The 20,021-nt window shown below is 47.5% G+C and overlaps 1 protein-coding gene and 1 non-coding gene across 2 annotated transcripts; both read left to right on the top strand.

Moving 5' to 3' along the window:
- Nucleotides 1-6,798: 6,798 nt before the first annotated feature.
- On the top strand, nucleotides 6,799-10,564 carry rpl10 (ribosomal protein L10). The gene is made up of 7 exons (XM_080203335.1): nucleotides 6,799-6,819; nucleotides 6,991-7,064; nucleotides 7,879-7,937; nucleotides 8,302-8,409; nucleotides 8,511-8,649; nucleotides 9,816-9,978; nucleotides 10,348-10,564. Exons 2-7 carry the CDS (start codon nucleotides 7,042-7,044, stop codon nucleotides 10,501-10,503), a joined length of 648 nt encoding a protein of 215 aa, XP_080059461.1. The 5' UTR covers nucleotides 6,799-6,819; nucleotides 6,991-7,041; the 3' UTR covers nucleotides 10,504-10,564.
- LOC145353579 (small nucleolar RNA SNORA70) lies at nucleotides 10,093-10,227 on the top strand. Its single transcript, XR_013888747.1, has one exon. It is a non-coding gene; the product is annotated as a small nucleolar RNA SNORA70 (small nucleolar RNA).
- Nucleotides 10,565-20,021: the final 9,457 nt, after the last annotated feature.

Below are 20,021 nucleotides of genomic sequence, written 5' to 3' on the forward strand. Positions count from 1 at the left end.
TAAGTTGCCCCTTACTGTCTAAAGGTGTGTAGGTTAGGTGGATTGACCATGCTAAATTGCTGCTTAATGTCCAAAGATGTGCATGTTAGATAGATTGGTGAGGGTAAATTGTCCCTTAATGTCCAAAGGTGCATAGGTTAGGTGGATTGGCCATGCTAAATTGGTCGGGGGAAAGGGTGGAGAGAAAATACCGGACTAATGGGATTGCAATTTGTTAAGACCCAGGCCAGAGATTCCAAGGTGTTTTATGAAGTTAGTCTGGACCCTAAGTTTTACGTTTGATTTTGGCATTAGGGTGACATTTGAGTGTAAGACGTTTCACTCCAGGTATGGTTCCAGTGACCCACTAGGAAGCTTTAATCAAATAAAGTTTATTTAAGAACAGAGTTAAATAAAAAGAATAAGCATAACTTTAACCAATATGAAACTTAAATGTGACACAGTAGAACTCTTAACAGCTAGCTATCTCTGTTGTTCCAATGTAAAACAACCCCATATACAGACACATTTCTGCTCACATGATGCTGGGCTTTTCAGCTTTATACCACCTGTGAATCAGTACTTTGAGTGTTGGATCAATTCTCTGAGGCTCCCCAGTCCTGGAGCTCTCAGCTAGCCTCTGGACAGAGAGACTGGTCCTCCTTTCACCATCTTCTGGCAGTAACTGAGAAATGAAACTTTTCTCTGAAGCAGCGCTGTCCCCAGTCAGTTGACATGCCCTGTCAATCAATCTCCGCCAACCAATAAAACCTCAGCGCCCTGCATTAGTTCAGATTAACAATGATGTCAATTACACTGCTTCAGTAACAATGAAAGACACCAGCTGCAGACAACACGGCGCCGACAAACTCCAGAACCTGCTAGAAGCAGCCTACAGAGAAACATGAACAAAAATATATTTCTTAAAGGGACAGTACCATCACAGGCTGATCTTGAAAGGGCCAGCACAACAAAGGGACAGGCCTCTTACTGAGCCTCCTGGAGTGTCCCGTTTCCACCCACTCTCTTCACCAATGGGATGGGACCCACAAAGAGATCGGAAAGGCGGAATTCTGACCACCTTCCTCACGAAATGCATATTTTTTTTCCACTTCAACAATGTTACGATGTGGATGTTGTTCCCCTTTAAGACGTAACGCCAAATTCCACCCTCCCCCCCCCCCATCCCCCCGGAAAGAGGAATCCCTCACCCCGTGATCTGTTAAAAGTGTATGGGAAGGTGTGAGCAGTTCTTCAGTAACATTCAGGGTTAAGTAACAAAAATACTTGACACTCACTTTAAAATAAACACTTTATTTATTTAACTAACCAGGAACTTTAACTAAACAAGTAACATACCGAACAAAATATGATTCTACTGGAATGCTGTTCACATAAATAGAAAACCCATTCGTTAACCAAGAATTCCATCATTCTCAAAATATATATATACAACCAGGTTTTATGGCTTTCGGAAACTTTTGGAGTTCTTCTGTGGATTCCCTCTGTCTGTGAGTTCTTTTAAATTTGATACCTTTTGCTGGTTAGCAGACAGGGTGGAAAGCTTCTCTCGCCCTCTCAACTGGAGGGCTGGCAACACCGAACTAACTGTTTTTCCCTTTTTTATACCTGTGATGACCTGTCGATTTTCCTACAAAAGATTGGTCTGATTTTTTCAACACCGTCAAATTCAAATCTAAAAGGTTCTTGGTATCCAAGTGTCTGCTTTTAAAATTATGGGCTGGACATGCCTGAAGCCTGTTACCAAGGCAACCCTGCTGCCTTGCTTTGCATACAAATATTTCAGTCTGGAACTCCGTATGTGCTTTGCATTTTAAACTTCCAAGCACTGAAACTAAACACTAGCTTTTAAAGGGACCACACAATGTTTTGTCCTTCTAGTATTTCCTGTACATTCTGTACATCTTTATAAATCCGTAACAACAGTCCACCCATTTCAAACATGTGGACAATCACGTTACCCGGCTTTGAAAGATTCGCTCTCAGAATTTAACCTGACCCAGATTTTGAATTAAAGCCTTTGGTGAATATTTTGGTGATCTGCGGTGCCATGGTCCCTTTAAGGAGGTGTGATGATACTGCACTATTGATTTATTTTATGTTCCTACTGGATGTTTCAATTTGAGCTTTATTTACAGGCAGTCAGTATGTCTGGAAGGAATACAGTTCGGAAGCTGGGGGAGCTCATTTTAGCCATGTTGTGTGTGCTGAGGTGGAGCTAATGGACTTTTACTTACAGAAGGGAAGTAACTCCTTGGGTTGGAATGGAGGCGGCACTGTGGTTAGCACTGCTGCCTCACTGGGCCAGGGACCCAGATTCGATTCCTGGCTTGGGTGACTGTCTATGTGGTGTCTGCGCATTCTCCCCGTGTCTGCGTGGGTTTCCTTTGGGTACTCCGATTTCCTCCCACAGTCCAAACCATGCGCAGGTTAGGTGCGTTGGCCCTGCTAAATTACCCCTCAGTGTACCCAAACAGGCACCGGAGTGTGGTAACTAGGGGATTCATTGCAGTGTTAATGTAAGCTGACTGGTGACACCAATAAATAAACTTTAAGAGGAGTGTCTCGACTTTTCGCATTGGACCCAGATTCTTCATTTGCTAAAGAGGAAATGATTGAGATGTTCTACCAGAATCTGGGAAGTCCCGGACTGCCTTAACTCGTGATGAGTCTTTCCTGATGTCTATTGTAATCTGCATGACTTAGGTTAATGATACAGGCAGCACTGCTGCCTCACGGCACCAGGGACCTGAGTTTGATTTCTGGTTTGTGCAGAGTTTGCATGTTCTCCCCATCTCTGCATGGGTTTCCTCCGGGAGTTCCTATTTCCTCCCACGCTCCAAAGATGTGCGGATTAGGGGAATTGGCCATGTTAAATTGCCCCTTAGTGTCCAAAAATGTGAAGGTTAGGTGAATCGGCCATGCTAAATTGTCCCTTAGTGTCCAAAAATGTGCAGGTTAGATGGATTGGCCATGCTAAATTGCTCCTTAGTGTCCAAAGATGTGAAGGTTAGCTGGATTGGCCATGCTAAATTGCCCCTTAGTGCCCAAAGATGTGAAGGTTAGGAGGATTGGCCATGCTAAATTGCCCCTTCATGTCCAAAAATGTGCAGGTTAGCTGGATTGGCCATGCTAAATTGCCCCTTAGTGCCCAAAGATGGGCAAATTAAGAGGATTGGCCATGCTAAATTGCTTCTTAATGTTCGAAGATGTGCAAGTTAGGTAGATTGGCCATGGTAAACTACCCCTTATGTTATAAAGCAGAGGTTGATTCCCCCCTTCTGAGAACTAACACCAAAACCCCCAAAGAGGAATGCCTTGCCCAATAATCTGTAAAAAACATGAAGCGCTGTGACCTACTCTTCAGCGCCTTCTAGTGGTTAAATACAGAATAAACCCCTCACACTCTCCCTAAAATCAACACCTAACTATTCATTTATCTAAGGGGCAGAACAGTGGTTAGCATTGCTGCCTCTCAGTGCCAGGAACCAGGGTTCGATTCCTGGCTTGGGTCACTGTCTGTGTGGAGTCTGCACGTTCTCCCCGTGTCTGCGTGGGTTTCCTCCTGGTGCTCCGATTTCCTCCCACAGTCTAAAAGATGTGTGGATTAGGTGCATTGGCCATGCTAAATTCTCCCTCAGTGTACTTGAACAGGCGCCAGAGCTTACATTAACACTTCATTGCAGTGATAATGTAAGCCCATTTGTGACAATAAATAAACTTTTTTTAACTAACAGTTAGAAAATTAACTAAACTATTAATAAACCGAATAAGCCTTCAATTAACTATTCCCGAATAAAATAAGATTCTAATGGTATGCTGTTCAAATAAGTACAAATCCCACTCATGAACAAAAATACAATTTAGTCACTCTCTAAACTACAACCAGGTTTTGTGTCTTCTGGAATATTCTGGGTCTCTGTTGATTCTCCTGTCTGGAACTCCTTTCTTCTTTGGTATTTTTGCAATCTGGATGGTGGTTTCTCTAAGATATGAAGCTATGAGAGCCAGCGATTCTCTCCCGAGAGAGGCTGAGATCTGTTAGCTCTGGCAGGTGGCACTTGCTCTTCTCTCTTTGTTCCACCGCCCCCTTCTTTTACACCTGTGATGACATATCAATATCTCCCATAGTAGGAATGGGTTTAGGTTTTCAAAACCATCGGATTTAAATTTAACGGGTTCTTGGTATCCAAATGCCTGATTCAAATTGATTGGCTAAATTCAAAAGGCCGTTGTCTTGGTAACCCTGCCGCTTGGCCTTTTGATACTGATGTTTCAGTTTGGGCTCTTTGTGTACTCGTGTTTTAAATCCTTAAGCACAGAAAAAGCACTGCCTTTTAATGGGACAATGCACCCCCTCCCCCCCACTCACCCCACCCCCCCACCCAGCATTTTACAGTATTACAAACACCAAATTCTAACCTCCTACCTCCCAATCTATAACAATTCTTTGCAACACTTAGTGTCCAAAGATGTGTAGGTTAGGGGGATTGGCTATGCTAAATGTGCGGGTTTACGGGGATGGGGAGGAGGGGATGGCCTGGGTCAAAAATTCCTTCAGAGAGTCCATGCTGGCTCTATGGGCTGAATGGCCTCTGTCTGAACTAAAGGAATTCTATGGCGTGTATGTTCTTTATTAGGGAATATTGGTGGGGGTGGGGGGGCTTCTTCACACAGAGAGTGGTGGGAGTGTGGAATGAGCTGCCAGGTGAATGCGGGGTCACTTTTAACATTGAAGAAAAACTTGGACGGGTTCATGGATGAGAGGGGTGCGGAGGGATATGGTCCAGGTGCAGGTCAGTGGGACTAGGCAGAAAAACGGTTTGGCACAGACAAGAAGGGCCAAAAGGCCTGTTTCTGAGCTGTAATTTTCTATGGTTCTACTATTTCATTTATAAAGAGATTCAGGAGTTGGGGGGACAGGAGAATTTGATTTGATTTATTATTGTCATGTGTATTAGTATACAGTGAAAAGTATTGTTTCTCGGGTGTTATGCAGACCAAAGCATACTGTACATAGAGAAGAAGAGTGCAGAATGTAGTGTTAGCATCATAGCTAGGGTGCAGAGAAACATCAACTTAATGCGAGGTAGGTCCGTTCAAAAGTCTGACAGCAGCAGGGAAGAAGCTGTTCTTGAATCGGTTGGTACATGACCTCAGACTTTTGTATGTTTTTCCAAACTGAAGAAGATGGAAGAGAAAATGTCCAGGAGAATTATGCTGGCTGCTTTGCTGAGGCAGCAGGAAGTGTAGACAGAGTCAATAGATGGAGGCTGGTTTGCATGATGGACTGGACTTAGTTCATGACCCTTTGTAGTTTATTGTGGTCTTGGGCAGAGCAGGAGCCCATACCAAGCTATGATACACCCAGAAAGGCTACTTTCTATGGTGCGTCTGTAAAAGTTGGTGAGAGTCATAGGGAACATACTGAATTTCCTTAGTCTCCTGAGAAAGTGGAGGTGTTGGTGGGGCTTTGTTCGTGTCGGCATGGAGGAGTGTGGTATCATGGGGCTTTTTAAGTGGGGGTTGGGCGATGACCAAGGGCCACATGATGAAGGATGAGCTGCCAATGTGGGAACCTGGGCCAAGTGGGAGCTTGGGCGAGTGTCCCCAGTCAGGGGTGGGGTGGCGGGGGGGAGGGAAACATGTATCACAGTTCTGTCAGGCCCTTGTTTGTAAATAACTTTTCATTATTGATAATCAAACACTTTTATAACTTTCTCTTCACCCTGTCTGTGACTGCAACATTATATTCGCCACTCATTTCTTTCCTTCTCCCCTATGTACTCTATGAACGGTATGTTTTATCTATATAGCACAGAAGAAACAATACATTTCTCTGTACACTAATACATGTGACAATAATAAATCAAATCAAATCCTTCTCCTCTATGAACGGTATGTTTTGTCTGAGTAGCGCACAAGAAACGATACTTTTCCCTGTATACATATGACAATAATAACCCAAATCCCACAACAGGGTGCCCTCAATCTACTACAGGGTGGTAAAGAGGAACCCTTGATCAGGGATGTCAGTGGGAATGGGAACAAGGTTGCACCAGACCAGAAGTGGCTCGGGGGAAGGTTTAAGGGGTAAGGACTAGTGGGGGGCGGAGACGATTCCGTCACCGACCGGAAATGGCCGTGAACCGAAAGTCGCGTGTTTTCACAAAAAATAAACAGCGCGAATCATCAGCCGGCGGATGGATCGGAGAGGATGAATTATAATTTTACAATCTCGGGGAAGGGGATGGAGTTCGCGAGCGGTTTTCTTTCGGGGTGCCAGTGACGTCAGGGAGGACGTTCGCGTAGAGGGGCGGGGATGATGACGTCATTCCCGTTCGTAGACCGAACGTTCGAAAATAATAAAAAGGAAAGCGCTTTAATTTCCAATCAGCGTGTGTGGCGAGGATGTGGGTGCGAGCTGGGGAAGATTCTCAGGGCGGGGGAGCGAATTTGAGGGGGATCTGGAGGAATCTCTGTGACGTCAGCAGGCCCAGAGACCGGAAGTGGGTCCGTGTCTCAACCGGAAGCTGACGAAGGGACCGTTATTTTCCCAGCGAAAAATAAATGGGAAGTTATTATTGATGAGCGGGCGAGGGAAAGAAGTGAGGCGGTAATTGAGGATGGCACGTAGGGCGGGATGAGGATTTTGCGCCGTTTATTTATTATGAAGGGGGGAGCGTTCAGTCGAGTGGGGGCGGGGCCGGAAGCGAGGCGTGTTAGATGACGTCATGGCTGTGGGCGGCACCGGAAGTGGCGCGGGGTTCTTGAGGCGGCGGCACGAGGCGCGCAGCCTCTTTCTGGACTGGGCGGCGGGTGAGTGTGGAGCGAGAGGTTGCTGCTGCCGGGCAAGGCCGCGGGCCTCCCGGGGCTAGGGGAGGGGATTGGGAGGCCGCGTCTCCCGGGGCCACCGTCCTACGCGGGCCCGGCCCGGGGAGGGGGCGGGAAGGTCGCTCCGCCGTCACTGACTCTCTCTCTGTCCCGCAGTGAGCCGAGCCGGGATTGAATCCGAGATTCCCCTCCCTGAGAGGCAGCAGGATGGGCCGCCGACCAGCCCGCTGGTGAGTAATCTGGGGAGTGAGGTCCAGCCCGGGTGAAATAGGCCCCGGGTGATGCCTACCGCGGCCAAATAGCCAATGTGTGGGTGTTGGATTCGGGTAAGCACAATAAGAAGTCTCACAACACCGGATTGAAGTCCAACAGTTTTATGTTTGCTACCAAATAAACCTGTTTGGGCTTTAATCTGTTGTGAGACTTCTTGCTGCAGTCACATAGTCCCGTGGTGATGCCTGCTGTTGTTAAATAGTCCCGTGGTGATGCCTGTTGGGGTCAAATAGTCCTAGTTATGGTGCCTGCTGCGGTCAAGTAGCCCCCCACCCCCCCAGGGTGGTGCCTGCTGTGGTCAAGTAGCCCCCCCCCCTTCCGGGGTGGTGCCTATGTCTGTTAAATAGCCTCCAGCTGATGGATGCTGGGTCAAATATGGTGATGCCCAGTGCAGCAAATTGCATCTAGGTGATGACCACCACAGTTTAATAACATCCAGGTGCTGCCTACTGCAGTCACATAGTACCCACTTAATGGGTACCATGATGAAATGTCATCTGGTGATGTCTGCTGCAGTCAAATAGCGCCCATTTGATGTCTACTCCAATAATACAGCGTTTTGGTGATTCTTAAGTCTGGCCAAATGGCACCTAGACGATGGCCTTCAACAGTGGAGTGTCATCTTGGTGCCGGCTACTGTGGTCAGATGGTGTTTGGCGATGCCTGCCACAGTTGAATAGCTCCTGGGTGGCTGTGATCTATGCCTTTGATTCTTGTGGTGAAATGACCCTGCCTTTACTTGCCCGCCTAATTCTCTTTTTGTCTTTCCAGCTACAGATATTGTAAGAACAAGCCTTACCCTAAATCCCGTTTTTGTCGGGGTGTACCCGGTTAGTATTCTGAATTATTTCCTTCCCCGTGGTCGCGCAGCGGCGATGTGCTTTGTTGGCTTTGAAAGGAAAGAAAGAGGAGGCCTGTCAAAGTTTTTGGCCTCTGATTCATCAGGTCAGAATCGCAAGGCATGCTGAATCTTGGTCGCTGAGACAGCTTGTACTCTGAGAGCAGGGTGCCAGTTGATTGGTGCAGTTTGCCTCCACCTGCCCCCAGAGAGCAGGTATTTTTGCGATTCGGGCCTGGCGAGGCAGGTTGGGAAGCTTTTGGATTGCATGGGTGGTGGACAGTTTAGATTTAACCGCTTAGGTTTATAACGGACTGCATCGTTTCTGGTTCTGACTGCTGCCCTTTCCGGCTCAGATCCCAAGATCAGGATTTTTGACCTTGGCCGAAAGAAGGCGAAGGTGGACGAGTTCCCGCTATGTGGACACATGGTCTCTGATGAATATGAACAGCTGTCCTCCGAAGGTAAGCCCGTGTGTGGAGGTCCTGGTTGGGGGGGGTGGGGGAATCTGATCTCGCTGGGTAGTTCACATCTGTACCCCACTTTGCCCCCCCTCTTTCCCCAGCTCTGGAGGCTGCCCGTATCTGTGCTAACAAGTACATGGTGAAGACCTGTGGCAAGGATGGTTTCCACATCCGGATGCGCCTTCACCCTTTCCATGTCATCCGCATCAACAAGATGTTGTCGTGTGCCGGCGCTGATCGGTGAGGATTGACGCAGCAGGAGTAGGGGGGGTGCACGGGATTGATTTGATTTATTAATGCCATGTCTATAAAGACGTGCTGGTTAGGGTGCATTGGCTGTGCTAAATCCTCCCTCAGTGTACCCAAATGGGTGCCGGTGTGTGGCACCTAGTGAATTCCCCAGTAACTTCATTGCAGTGTTAATGTAAACAGCCTTGTGACTGACAAACTCTAATACGAGAAGGGTGGAATATAAAAGCCGGCAAGCCTTGCTCCAACTGTACAGGGAGTTGGTGTTTCTGCAGCTGGAGTACTGCAAACAGTTCTGGTCTCCTTACCCTTACTGAAGGAGGGATCTACTCACATCGGAGGCCGTTCAGAGAAGGTTCACTGGGGTGAAGGGGGGTTTTCTGTTTTGTGAGGAAAAAGTTGAGCAGACTGGGGCCTGAACCCATTGGAGTTTATATTATTCTCTGGTTATTTGTCACAAATAGGCTTACATTAATACTGCAATGAAGCTAATGTGAAAATCCCCCAGTCGCTACACTCTGGTGCCTGTTCAGGTACTCTAAGGGAAAATTTAGCACGGCCAGTGCACCTAACCAGCACGTCTTTTGGACTGTGGGGGGAAACCCATGCAGGCACAGGGAGAATGTACAGACTCTACACAATGACCCAAGCTGGGAATTGAACCCAGGTCCCTGGTGCTGTGAGGCCGCAATGCTAACTGCTGCCATCCAGTTTGTACTAGTGTACTGTGAAGAGGATTGTTTGTTGCATTTTATACAGACAAAGCATACCGTCCGTAAAGAAGGAAACGAGAGAGTGCAGAATGTAGTGTTACAGCCATAGGGTGTAGAGAAAGATAAGCTTAGTACAGGGGCGGTCCATTCAAAAGCCTGCTGGCAGCAGGGAAGAAGCGGTTCTCGAGTCGGTTAGTACGTGACCTCAGACTTTTGTACCTTTCTCCCGATGGAAGAAGGTGGAGGAAAGAATGTCCAGGGTGCGTGGGGTCCTTGATTATGTGGCTGCTTTTCCGAGGCAGTGTAGACAGTCAATGGATGGGGGGCTGGTTTGCATGATGGACTGGGCTACATTCGCGACCTTTTGTAGTTCCTTGAGGTCTTGGACACAATGGGAAGTGTAGACGGAGTCAATGGATTAACGGATTTTCTGTCTCTCTGCAGCTTGCAGACTGGTATGCGTGGGGCTTTTGGGAAGCCTCAGGGCACTGTGGCACGGGTGAACATTGGCCAGGTCATCATGTCGGTGCGAACCAAGACACAGAACAAGGAGCACGTGATTGAGGCCCTCCGACGGGCAAAGTTCAAGTTCCCTGGGCGGCAGAAGGTGAGGGTGGACAGCACGGGTGGGGCGGTGGTCCACGGACACTTTCTGTGGCCTGGAATCAGGCGGGGTGGTGGGGTTACACTGTCAAGGGGTGGGGATGGGGTTGGGCACACTTTGCAGTCAACTAAGCCGACCGACTTTGGTTGTGATCCGTTGTCTGGTGTGCAATGGCTGCATACAGTAACTCCTTGGTAGTGTATGTACTTTGTGTGCCTGTACGAAGTGCCCAAAGGGACCTTGGAGACAATTTCTTAAGAGTGGTGTAGTGTTCCCTTGGTTGGGGGAGGGTGTATTGTTTGTGGCAGGATTGGGGTAACTCTTTGTCTGACTTTGGCCTGTCTCCTCACCTCTGTCCCTCCCTCACCTCAGATCCACATCTCCAAGAAATGGGGCTTCACCAAGTTCAATGCCGAGGATTTTGATGAGATGTTAGCAGAGAAGAGGCTGATTCCTGACGGCTGTGGGGTCAAGTATGTGCCTGCCCGGGGCCCCCTCAACGTGTGGCGGGCACTGCACGCGGCTTAAATGCGCGACTCTTGATGGGATGGTTTAAGCATTAAATGGAAAGTTTTAGTGAACAAATAAACGTCTCCTGTGTCTTGCTGAGGGAGCGCCGCACTGCGGGGAGGGTCGGCGCTGAGGGAGCGCCGCACGGCGGGGAGGGTCGGCGCTGAGGGAGCGCCGCACTGCGGGGGATTATTTTGTCACACTCCTGATTTGTGCCTTGTTGGATATGCTTTGGGAGAGAAGTCAGGAGATGAGTTACACTCTGCAGGATTCTTGGCCTTTGACTTGCTCTGATAGCCTGTGATGATCTAACTGGGCAGCACAGTGATTAGCACTATTGCCTCACAGCACCAGGGACCTTGGTTCGGTTCCCGGCTTTGGTCACTGTCTGTGTGGAGTCTGCACACTTTCCCCATGTGCATGGATTTCTTCCTTGTGCTCTGGTTTCCTCCCACTGTCTGAAAGATGTGTGGGTCAGGTGGATTGGCTGTGCTCAATTGCCCCTTAGTGTCAGGGGATGAGCAGGGTAAATGCATGGTGATGGGGCCTGGGTGGGATTGTGATTGGCGCAGACTCAATGGGCCAAGCAGCCTCCTGCACCGTAAGGACTCTGGTGTCTTGTGAGGTACTCATGACAGTTTCTCTGCAAGAACGCAGGTGAGTGGGTCCCTCAAACCTGTTCTGCCTTTCAATTAGACAAATGTGGTACAGAATTCCACAGATTCAATACCAAGTGAAGACATTCTTTCTCACTCATTGGTAAGATGCAGCATGGGTTCGTGAAGGGAAGGTCATGTTTGACTAATTTGGTGGAATTCTTTGAGAACATTATATGTGCAGTGGGACAATGGGGAACCTGTGGTGTATCTGGATTTCCAGAAGGCTTTCGACAAGGTGCCGCACCAAAGATTGCTATGTAAGATAAAGGAGCACAGTGTTACCGGTAATGCATTAGCGTGGATAGAGGATTAGTTAACTAACAGAAAGCAAAGAGTGGGGGTAAATGGGTGATTTTTGGTCGGCGATCAGTGACTAGTGGTGTACCTCAGGGATCAGTATTGGGACCACAAATTCGCAGATGACACTAAGATGGGTGGAAGAGCAAAGTGTGCAGAGGACGCTGAAAGTCTGCGAACATAGAAAGTCTAAGTGAGTGGGCAAGGGTCTGGTAGATGGAGTACAACGTTGGTAAATGTGAGGCCATCCATTTTGGTAGGAATAACAGCAAAATGAACCAGTAAATAGTAAAAAAAAAATTGCGACATGTTGCTGTGCAGAGGGACCTGGGTATCCTTGTGTAAGAATCATAAGGAGTTGGTTTGCAGCAGATAATTAAGGCAAATGGAATTTTGTCCTTCATTGCTAGAGGGATGGAGTTATGTTGCAGTTGAATAAGGTGCTGGTGAGGCCACACCTGGAGTACTGTGTACAGTTTTGGTCTCCTTACTTGAGAAAGGATATACTGGCACTGGGGTGCAGAGATTCACTAGGCTGATTCCGGAGTTGAGAGGGTTGGCTTAGGAGAGATTGAGTAGACTGGGGTTATACTCATTGGAGTTCAGAAGAATGAAGGGAGATCTTATAAAAACATAAGATTATGAAGAGAATAGATAAGATAGAAGCAGAGATATTGTTTCCACTGGTGGGTGAAACTAGAACTAGGGGGCATAGCCTCAAAATAAGGAGAAGCAGACCTAGAACTGAATTGAAGGAACATCTTCACACAAAGGGTTGTGAATCTGGAATTCCCTGCCTAGTGAAGCAGTTAAGGCTACCTCCTTGAATGTTTTTAAGGCAAGGATAGATAAATTTTTGAACAGTAAAGGAATTAAGGGTTTGGTGAGCGGGTGGGTAAGTGGAGCTGAATCGACAAAAAGATCATGATCTTATTGAATGGCGGAGCAGGCTCGAGGGGCCAGATGGCCAACTCCTGCTCCTAGTCCTTGCGCTCTAAGTGGCATTGGTCTAACCTCCTCCCTGTAGCCCCACATGTTTACCCTAGCTAGTCCCCTGACACCAAGGGTCAATTTAGCATAGCCAATCCACCTAACCTGAACATCTCTGGACTGGGAAAAAACCCACACAGATGTGGGGGGGAATGTACGTACTCCACACGCTCACCCAAGCTGGCAATTGAACCCCAAGTCCCTGTGTGGTGAACCTTTGTTGGGCTCTCTCTACGGCCAGTAACCCTTTGAATAAGGAGATCCAAACCACAATAGTGTGGCTGTGGTCTTAGCAGGGCTTTACAACTGCAGTGAGATGTCTTGACTGCTGTACTCCAACCCCTGCATGATGAAGGCCCATGTACAATTTGCCTTCCTGACTATTGCATGTTGGTTTATTCATGAACAAAGGCACCCAGGTCTGTCAGGACATTCATACTTACCAATCTTTCCCCTTCTAAAAAATACTCTGTTTTTCCCACTGGTGTGGATAACCTTGCATTTTATCTGCCAATGTGGGTTGCCACAGTGGTTAGCACTGCTGCTTCACAGTGCCAGGGACCCTGGCACATTCTGCGTGCATTTCCTCTGGGTGCTCTGGATTCCTCCCACAGTCTGAAAGCTGTGCAGGTTAGGTGTATTAGCCATGCTAAATTCTGTGTACCCGAATGGGTGCTGGAATGTAGCAACTAGGGGATTTTTCACAGTAACTTCATTGCTCTGTTAATGTAAGCCTACTTGTGACATTAATAAACTTTAAACCTTATATTCCGTCTGCTATGTTCTTGCCCACTCACCTCTCCAACCCCACCTTGCATCCTCCTCACAGCTCTCATTCCCACCCAGCTTTGTGTCGTCAGTGAATTTGGAAATGTTACGTTCGGTCCTGACATCCAAGACAGTGACAGTAGCTAGTAATGGCTGCATCAGTTGGGGGTGGCACTGCTGCTGCTCAATGCCAGGGACCCAGGTTTGAATCCCAGCGTGGGTCACTGCCTGTGCAGAGTCTGCACGTTCTCTCTGCGTGGGTTTCCTCTGGGTGCTCGAGTTTCCTCCCACAGCGCAAAGATGTGCAAGTTAGGGGGAATTGGTCGTGCTAAATTGCCCCTTAGTGTGAGGGGATCAGTAGGTTAAACCATGGGGATACGAAGCTGGGTGGGATTGTGGTCAGTGTGGGTTTGATGGGCCAAATGGCCTCTTGCACTGTAGGGATTCTATGATTGAAGATGACAGAAGGTGAGACTTGATTTTTATTTACCTAACAGAACCTTTTAGATTACCCCCTTACACGAAAACTGGTCCATATGGACGGATGTGTTCTTAAAATGTTAGCGTTTGCCCCTCTTCCCCCATTGGTAACACCAAATGTGAATTCTAACTGGGCGTTGGTGATTTGATACGTCTTTAAGCTCAATAAAGAATAGGCAGGCGACAGATTCGGGGTTGGGGGGGGGGTGGTGGTGGGAACCGTTCGCAGAAGTGCTTGGAAAAGGCAAGTTGTGGAATATTGAGGGCGATCCTCTTGGGAGTAGCCAGCAATGTCCCACCTGAACTAAAGTGGTAAACCTGGCCTCGGCGGGGAGGATAACTGGGAGTGTGTGCTCTTAGACCCTGCACTACTGCTCAAATTCATAAACAGGGCTGGACAGAGTGGGCTACTGATGTCCCGTTCCCAGTTGGGTGTCCCTGGAGAGGGAGACAATGCCCTGCGGCACCATTGAGGTTTACCACACGCAGTAGCCCCCAGGGTGCCTTCTCCAGCTTCTTAATCATGTCTTGGTTTAACGTCTTTTTAAAAGTTTGTATCTTAGTCACAAGTAAGGCTTGCATTAATGCTGCAATGAAGTTACTGTGGAAATCCCCTAGTCTCTGGCGCCTGTTCGGGTAACACTGAGGGAGAACTTAGCACGGCCAATGCGCCTAAAACCAGCACGTCTTTTGGAAACCAGAGCACCCAGAAGAAACCCACGCAGACACGGGGAGGACGTATGGATCCACACAGTGACCCAAGCCGGGAATCGAACCTTGACATTGTGAGTCAACAGTGTTAACCACTGTGCCAGCCTCTTATAAGTACATTTTTCTTAAAATTAGGTAGGATGTGCTTTCTGTCTCTGATACTGTCCCTTTTTAAGATGCTGTTTGTTCCTTCAGTTGTTGGTTTGACTAATTTAAGTCTTGGAAATTGTGTGAACTTGAATGTGTATGAGAATGGGGATTGATTGGAGAGGGAGCAGTGAAGCAGTTGTGTGGTGCTGGACTGGGTCTTACTTGAGATGTTTCCTGGGTCAATATGTTGGCGACACCCGTAGCTCAGTGCTGGAAGCGATGGGAGGAATTGGGGAAATCGGTAGCCCGTAGGCTGGGAAGTTCCTGTAGGTCACAGCAGCCTGACACATCCGGTCAGTCTCCCGACAATAAGGTTCAACCCATGTGTGATTCCTGCTTTCTGTTAACCGAATGATCAGCAGACTGAATTAAAACACCATTCCTTCAAAGGATCGCGAGAATCTAAAGGAAACTTAACGTCAAAACAGAACGCTAACACGTGGAGTCATACAGGGCAGAGGGGGACCTTCAGCTCATTGAGACTGGACAGGTCCCAGCCTCCCCCATGATGTCCACCAGGGCTGGAAGATGATGCACTTGTATTCGCCACTGCCCATGGAAGATAACACACCCCAGTGGCCCCCCAGGGTGTGGAAGATAACACACCCCAGTGTCCCCCCCGCAGGGGGTGTGGAAGATAACACACCCCGAGGCATGGGAGATGACCCACTCCAGTTGCCACTGCGTATGGAAGCCCGTGATGAAGAAAGATTTGTCCCTGTTTTTTTAAACATCCATAGGGTGTGGTAAGGCTGGCATTTGCACATCCCTGCTTGCCCCCTGCAACTGAATCGACCCCTTTGCTCTGGGGCTGGAGTCACGTGTAGGATGTTTTGTAAATACTCAGATGTCAGACAGGAACGAGTAGCTTGTATTATTTTTATTTTATTCAACAGGCAGCACTGGTTGGACCCAGCTTTTGTTGTCCAAACATAGAAACATGCATAAAAATAGAAGCAGGAGGCCATTCAGCCCTTCAAGGCTACTCCACCATCCATTCTGATTATGGCTGATCATCGAATTCAATATCCTGATCCCCCCCCCCTTCCCCCCCATATCCCTTTAACTCCAAGAGCTCTCTCTAATTTCTTCTTGACATCACTATCCCTATACTCAAATCCTCTTGTTCTGAAGGCCAATATACCGTTCGCCCCCTTTACTGCCTGCTGTACCTGCGTGCTTACTTTCAGTGCCTGAAGATTTCCAGGCAGGTTAATGGTGAAGAAGAAGGTCGTGGATTACAGGAGGATAGAGATGGGTTGGTCATGTTGGTCATCAATTTACTGATGACACCAAGATGGCAGGGTTGGCGGGTACTGAACTGGATTGTCAGGATATAGATAGGTTGGTGCATTGGGCAGATAGGTGGCAGATGGAATTTAATCCTGACAAATGCAAGGTGATGCATTTTGGAAGGAATAATGCAAAGAGGAGCTATGTGATAAAAGGTAGACCGATTAGGAGTACAGACATACAGAGGGACCTGGGAGTGCAGGTTCACAAATCCATGAAGGTTGCGACACAAGTGGAGAAGGTTGTTAGGAAAGCTTATGGAATGTTAGCCTTTATAGGAAGGGGTATAGAGTATAAAAGCTGCCATCTAATGCTTCAGTTGTATAGAACGTTGGTTAGACCGCATTTGGAGTACTGCATCCAATTCTGGTCACCTTACTACCGGAAGGACGTGGAGGCTCTGGAGAGGGTTCAGAGGAGGTTTACCAGGATGTTGCCTGGCATGGAGGGGCTGGGTTACGAGGAAAGGTTGGAGAAACTGGGACTTTTCTCCTTGGAAAGACGGAGGTTGAGGGGGGACATGATAGAGGTATATAAGTTACTGAAGGGAATAGATAGAGTCAATAGTGAGAGACTGCTCCCTAGACTGGGTACAAATACGAGAGGTCATGATTTAAGGATGAGGGGGGAGAGGTATAATTTGGATGTGACAGGAAGGTTCTTTATGCAGAGAGTTGTGGGGGTATGGAATGCGCTACCGAGGAGGGTGGTGGAGGCAGGAACGTTGGACTCGTTTAAGGTTCAGTTAGACAGACACATGAGTGAAACGAGGATGGAGGGTTATAGTAGGGGCTATTAAATAAGGTCAGAACCTCGGGAGACACGGGAAATGCAGACTTGTAAGTTAACGTTTTTTGTCTTTTCACTCCGCAGGTGGAGGTCCACCTCGTTGTCAAATGAGGGGCATGCACACAGTGGGTCGTGCGTGGGCTGCTCCTGGAGGTTCCGGGAGTGGCCTAGTACTTCGTGTCGGTGTGTGTGCTTAATCCTGGACCGGTAGACAGGAGCCGCAACAGCTCAGTGACTAGCACTGCTGGCTGTGCAGATACATGGATTTGGGCCTGTGTCTGTGGGAGTTTGTGCATTCTCCCTGTGGTTGCGTGGGTTTCCTCCGGGCGCTCCGGTTTCCTCCCACACCCCAAAGATGTGCTCTTAGGCTGATTGGTTTACCAAATTGACACTATTCTCCCCTGAATCTGGCTAAGTTAGGGGTTCCATTCGTAGATACGCAGGGTAGAATAGGTGGAGGGTGATGCGGCGGCGCGGGCTCGTTGGGCCGAAGGGCCTGTTTCCCGTGCTGGGTTGTTCTTTGTTCTTTGTCAGTGCGAGGTGATGAACTTTGGACACAGTTACAAGACAAGGGAGTATTTAACGAAAGGCACTGGGGAACTCAGAGGTATGAATGGATCTTGGGGTAATTATTGACAGATTCCCTGAAGGTGGGGTGAATAGAGTAGTTAAGGGGCAGACATGGGACACTTTTTTTTTAATCAGTCCTGGCGCAGAGATCAGAGCAAGGAGATTATCAGAACAAGATCCATTTTTGCCAGCTCTTTGCTTCCCATCTGCTAACCTGCTTTCAAACCATCTCAAGACGGTATTCCTGCAATCCCATGTGCTTTACCTATTAGGCTATTATGTGAGACCTTGTTGAAATCTGTCTGGAAGTTCTGGAATAAACCACATTCACCTGTTCTCCCTGGTCAACTCTACAAGTTACATTCTCAAAAAATTCCAGTAGATTCACCAAGCACGATTTCCCTTTGGTAAAACCATGCTGACTTTGTCTGATTATATCACTGCCATCCAAACACTGAGTTATGAAATCCTTGATATTGGGCTCCAGCAACTTCCCCAGTATCAACATTAGGTTCACTGGTCTATAGTTCCCTGTTTTTTCTCTCTCTCCCTTTGTGATTTGCGGGCTTACATTAGCTACCCTCCAATCTGTAGGAACCAGTCCAGAGTCCAAAGAGTATTGGAAAATACTCACCAATGGATCCATTATTTCCAGGGCCACTTCCTTCAGTACTCTGAGATGAAGATTATCAGGCCCTGGTGAGTTAATCTACCTTCAATTTCCCCAAAACCATTTCTCTACTAATGCTGATTTCCTTCAGCTCCTCACCTTGTTTCTCCCAGAACTTCTGGTACATTGCTTTAGTCTTCATAAAGGAAAACATGATTAAAGTACAAATTTAGCCATTTCTTTATCCCCCCGTTATGAATGCTCCTGTTTCTGATTGTAAGGGGCCTACATTTGTTTTTGTCAATCTTTTTCTCTTTACATATCTATAGAAACTTTTACAGTCAGTCTTTCTGTTCCCCACCAGCTTACTTTCATACTCTATTTTTCCCTTCTTAATCAATCCCTTGGTCCTCCTTTGCTGAATTTTAAACTGCTCCCAACCCTCAGGCCTATTGCTTTTTCTTGCCGATTTGTCTGTTTCTTCCTTGAATCGGATACTATCTCTAATTTCCGTTTTCAGCCGTGGATTGGCCACAATTCCCTTTCTGCTCTTCCGCCGAACAGGAATAAACAACTTCTGGAGTTCACTATTTGTCCTTTAAATTGTTTGTTCTAATTTGACTTTCCCAATCTAAATGCAGGTTTAAGTCACCCAGAATCACAGAGGTTCCTTTAACACATGCATTTCCTTCTGTGGTGCTTTTCGGTGGTCTGTAAACCATTCCCGTTGCCCCTTGATATTTCTGATCTTAACAATATCTGTGCTAAAATCCTTCCTCATGTTTGTATCAATATTTTCTTTGACCAAGAATGAAACCCTGCCACCTTTTCCTGGTCCACTGTCTGTCCTTCCTGAGCACCTAATAGCCTCAATGTTTAGTTCCCATCCTTGGTGCCACGTCTCCGTAATGCCAAATATACCATACCCCTTAACGTTTATCTGTGTAGCTAACTCATCCACTTTGTTTCGGATGATCTGAAGGTAGAAAACCTTAAGGCTAGTCCTTTTAATGTTCTTTGTTCTGTTTCTGTGGCTTTTTCCTGAGTCCTTATTTGGTTCTGGCCCTTGATTTCTCTGCCTACCAGTGTTCTTATTCTCCTTGCTGTTATTTTCTCTTGGCGAGTCGCTGCAGTGCGTCTTGTAGACGGTACACACTGCTGCCGCTGTGTGTCGGTGGTGAAGGGAGTGAAAGTTGAGGATGGGTGTCGATCGAGTGGGGGGAGGGGGGCTGCTTTGTCCCGGATGGTGTCGAGCTTCTCGAGTGTTGTCGGAGCCGCGTTCATCCAGGCGAGTGGGAGAGTATTCCATCACACTCCTGGTTTGTGCCTTGTAGATGATGGACAGGCTTTGGGGGGGAGTCAGGAGGTGAGTTACTCTCCGCAGGATTCCCAGCCTCTGACCTGCTCTGGGAGCCACAGTATTTATATGGCTGGGTCCAGTTCAGTTTCTGGTCAGTGGTAACCCCCAGGATGTTGATAGTGGGGGGATTCAGCGATGGGAATGACATTGAATGTCAAGGGGAGATGGTTAGATCCTCTCTTGTTGGAGATGAGCATTGCCTGGTGCTCATGTGGGGTGAATGTTACTCTCCACTTGTCAGCCCAAGCCTGGATATTGTCCAGGTCTTGCTGCATTTGGACATGAAGTTGCAGACTCGACACACGCAAACCACTATCCCACAGCTCCCTCTCACTGTTGAACTTAAATCATCGATTGCTAGTTCCAGCAGAAAGCTCTGTGAAGTGGATCCTAATTTCGATCTTGAGTGACCTGGTTTGAATTTTAAATTCTGCTCCCTTGTCCTAGACTCTCCAAAATTAACTTCTCACTTACCTCATTACAAGAAGGGCTTACACTTCCAACATATTTAATTGACTATATGACACTTTCGAGGTGCCTTAGGGGTTATATATTTAAGTGGTTGCAAGATTGCTTTCAGAGCTAGTCACGTGATTTGATGGCGATGTCATTGGGGTGTTGCACAGGCTGGTGTTTTAAGTTTTAGTTTCTGCTCTGTACAGGAAAGAAAATCTTGTTTTTAGTTTGACATGTGCAAGCCACATCTTGTTTGTTTGTTGTGTTTAACCCACAACCCCTGATATTGTTCAGATGTCCTAAGAAGAAGGTCCCAAGAAAAGTTCTAATGAAAATTGCAATGCAGAACCTCACTGATGCTCCATCGAAGACACCTTCCTAACCCACCCAAACCTCTACTGTC

Source organism: Carcharhinus amblyrhynchos, chromosome 15 (genome assembly GCF_965287045.1).
Source record: "Carcharhinus amblyrhynchos chromosome 15, sCarAmb.v2.hapA, whole genome shotgun sequence".
NCBI classification, from domain to species: domain Eukaryota; kingdom Metazoa; phylum Chordata; class Chondrichthyes; order Carcharhiniformes; family Carcharhinidae; genus Carcharhinus; species Carcharhinus amblyrhynchos.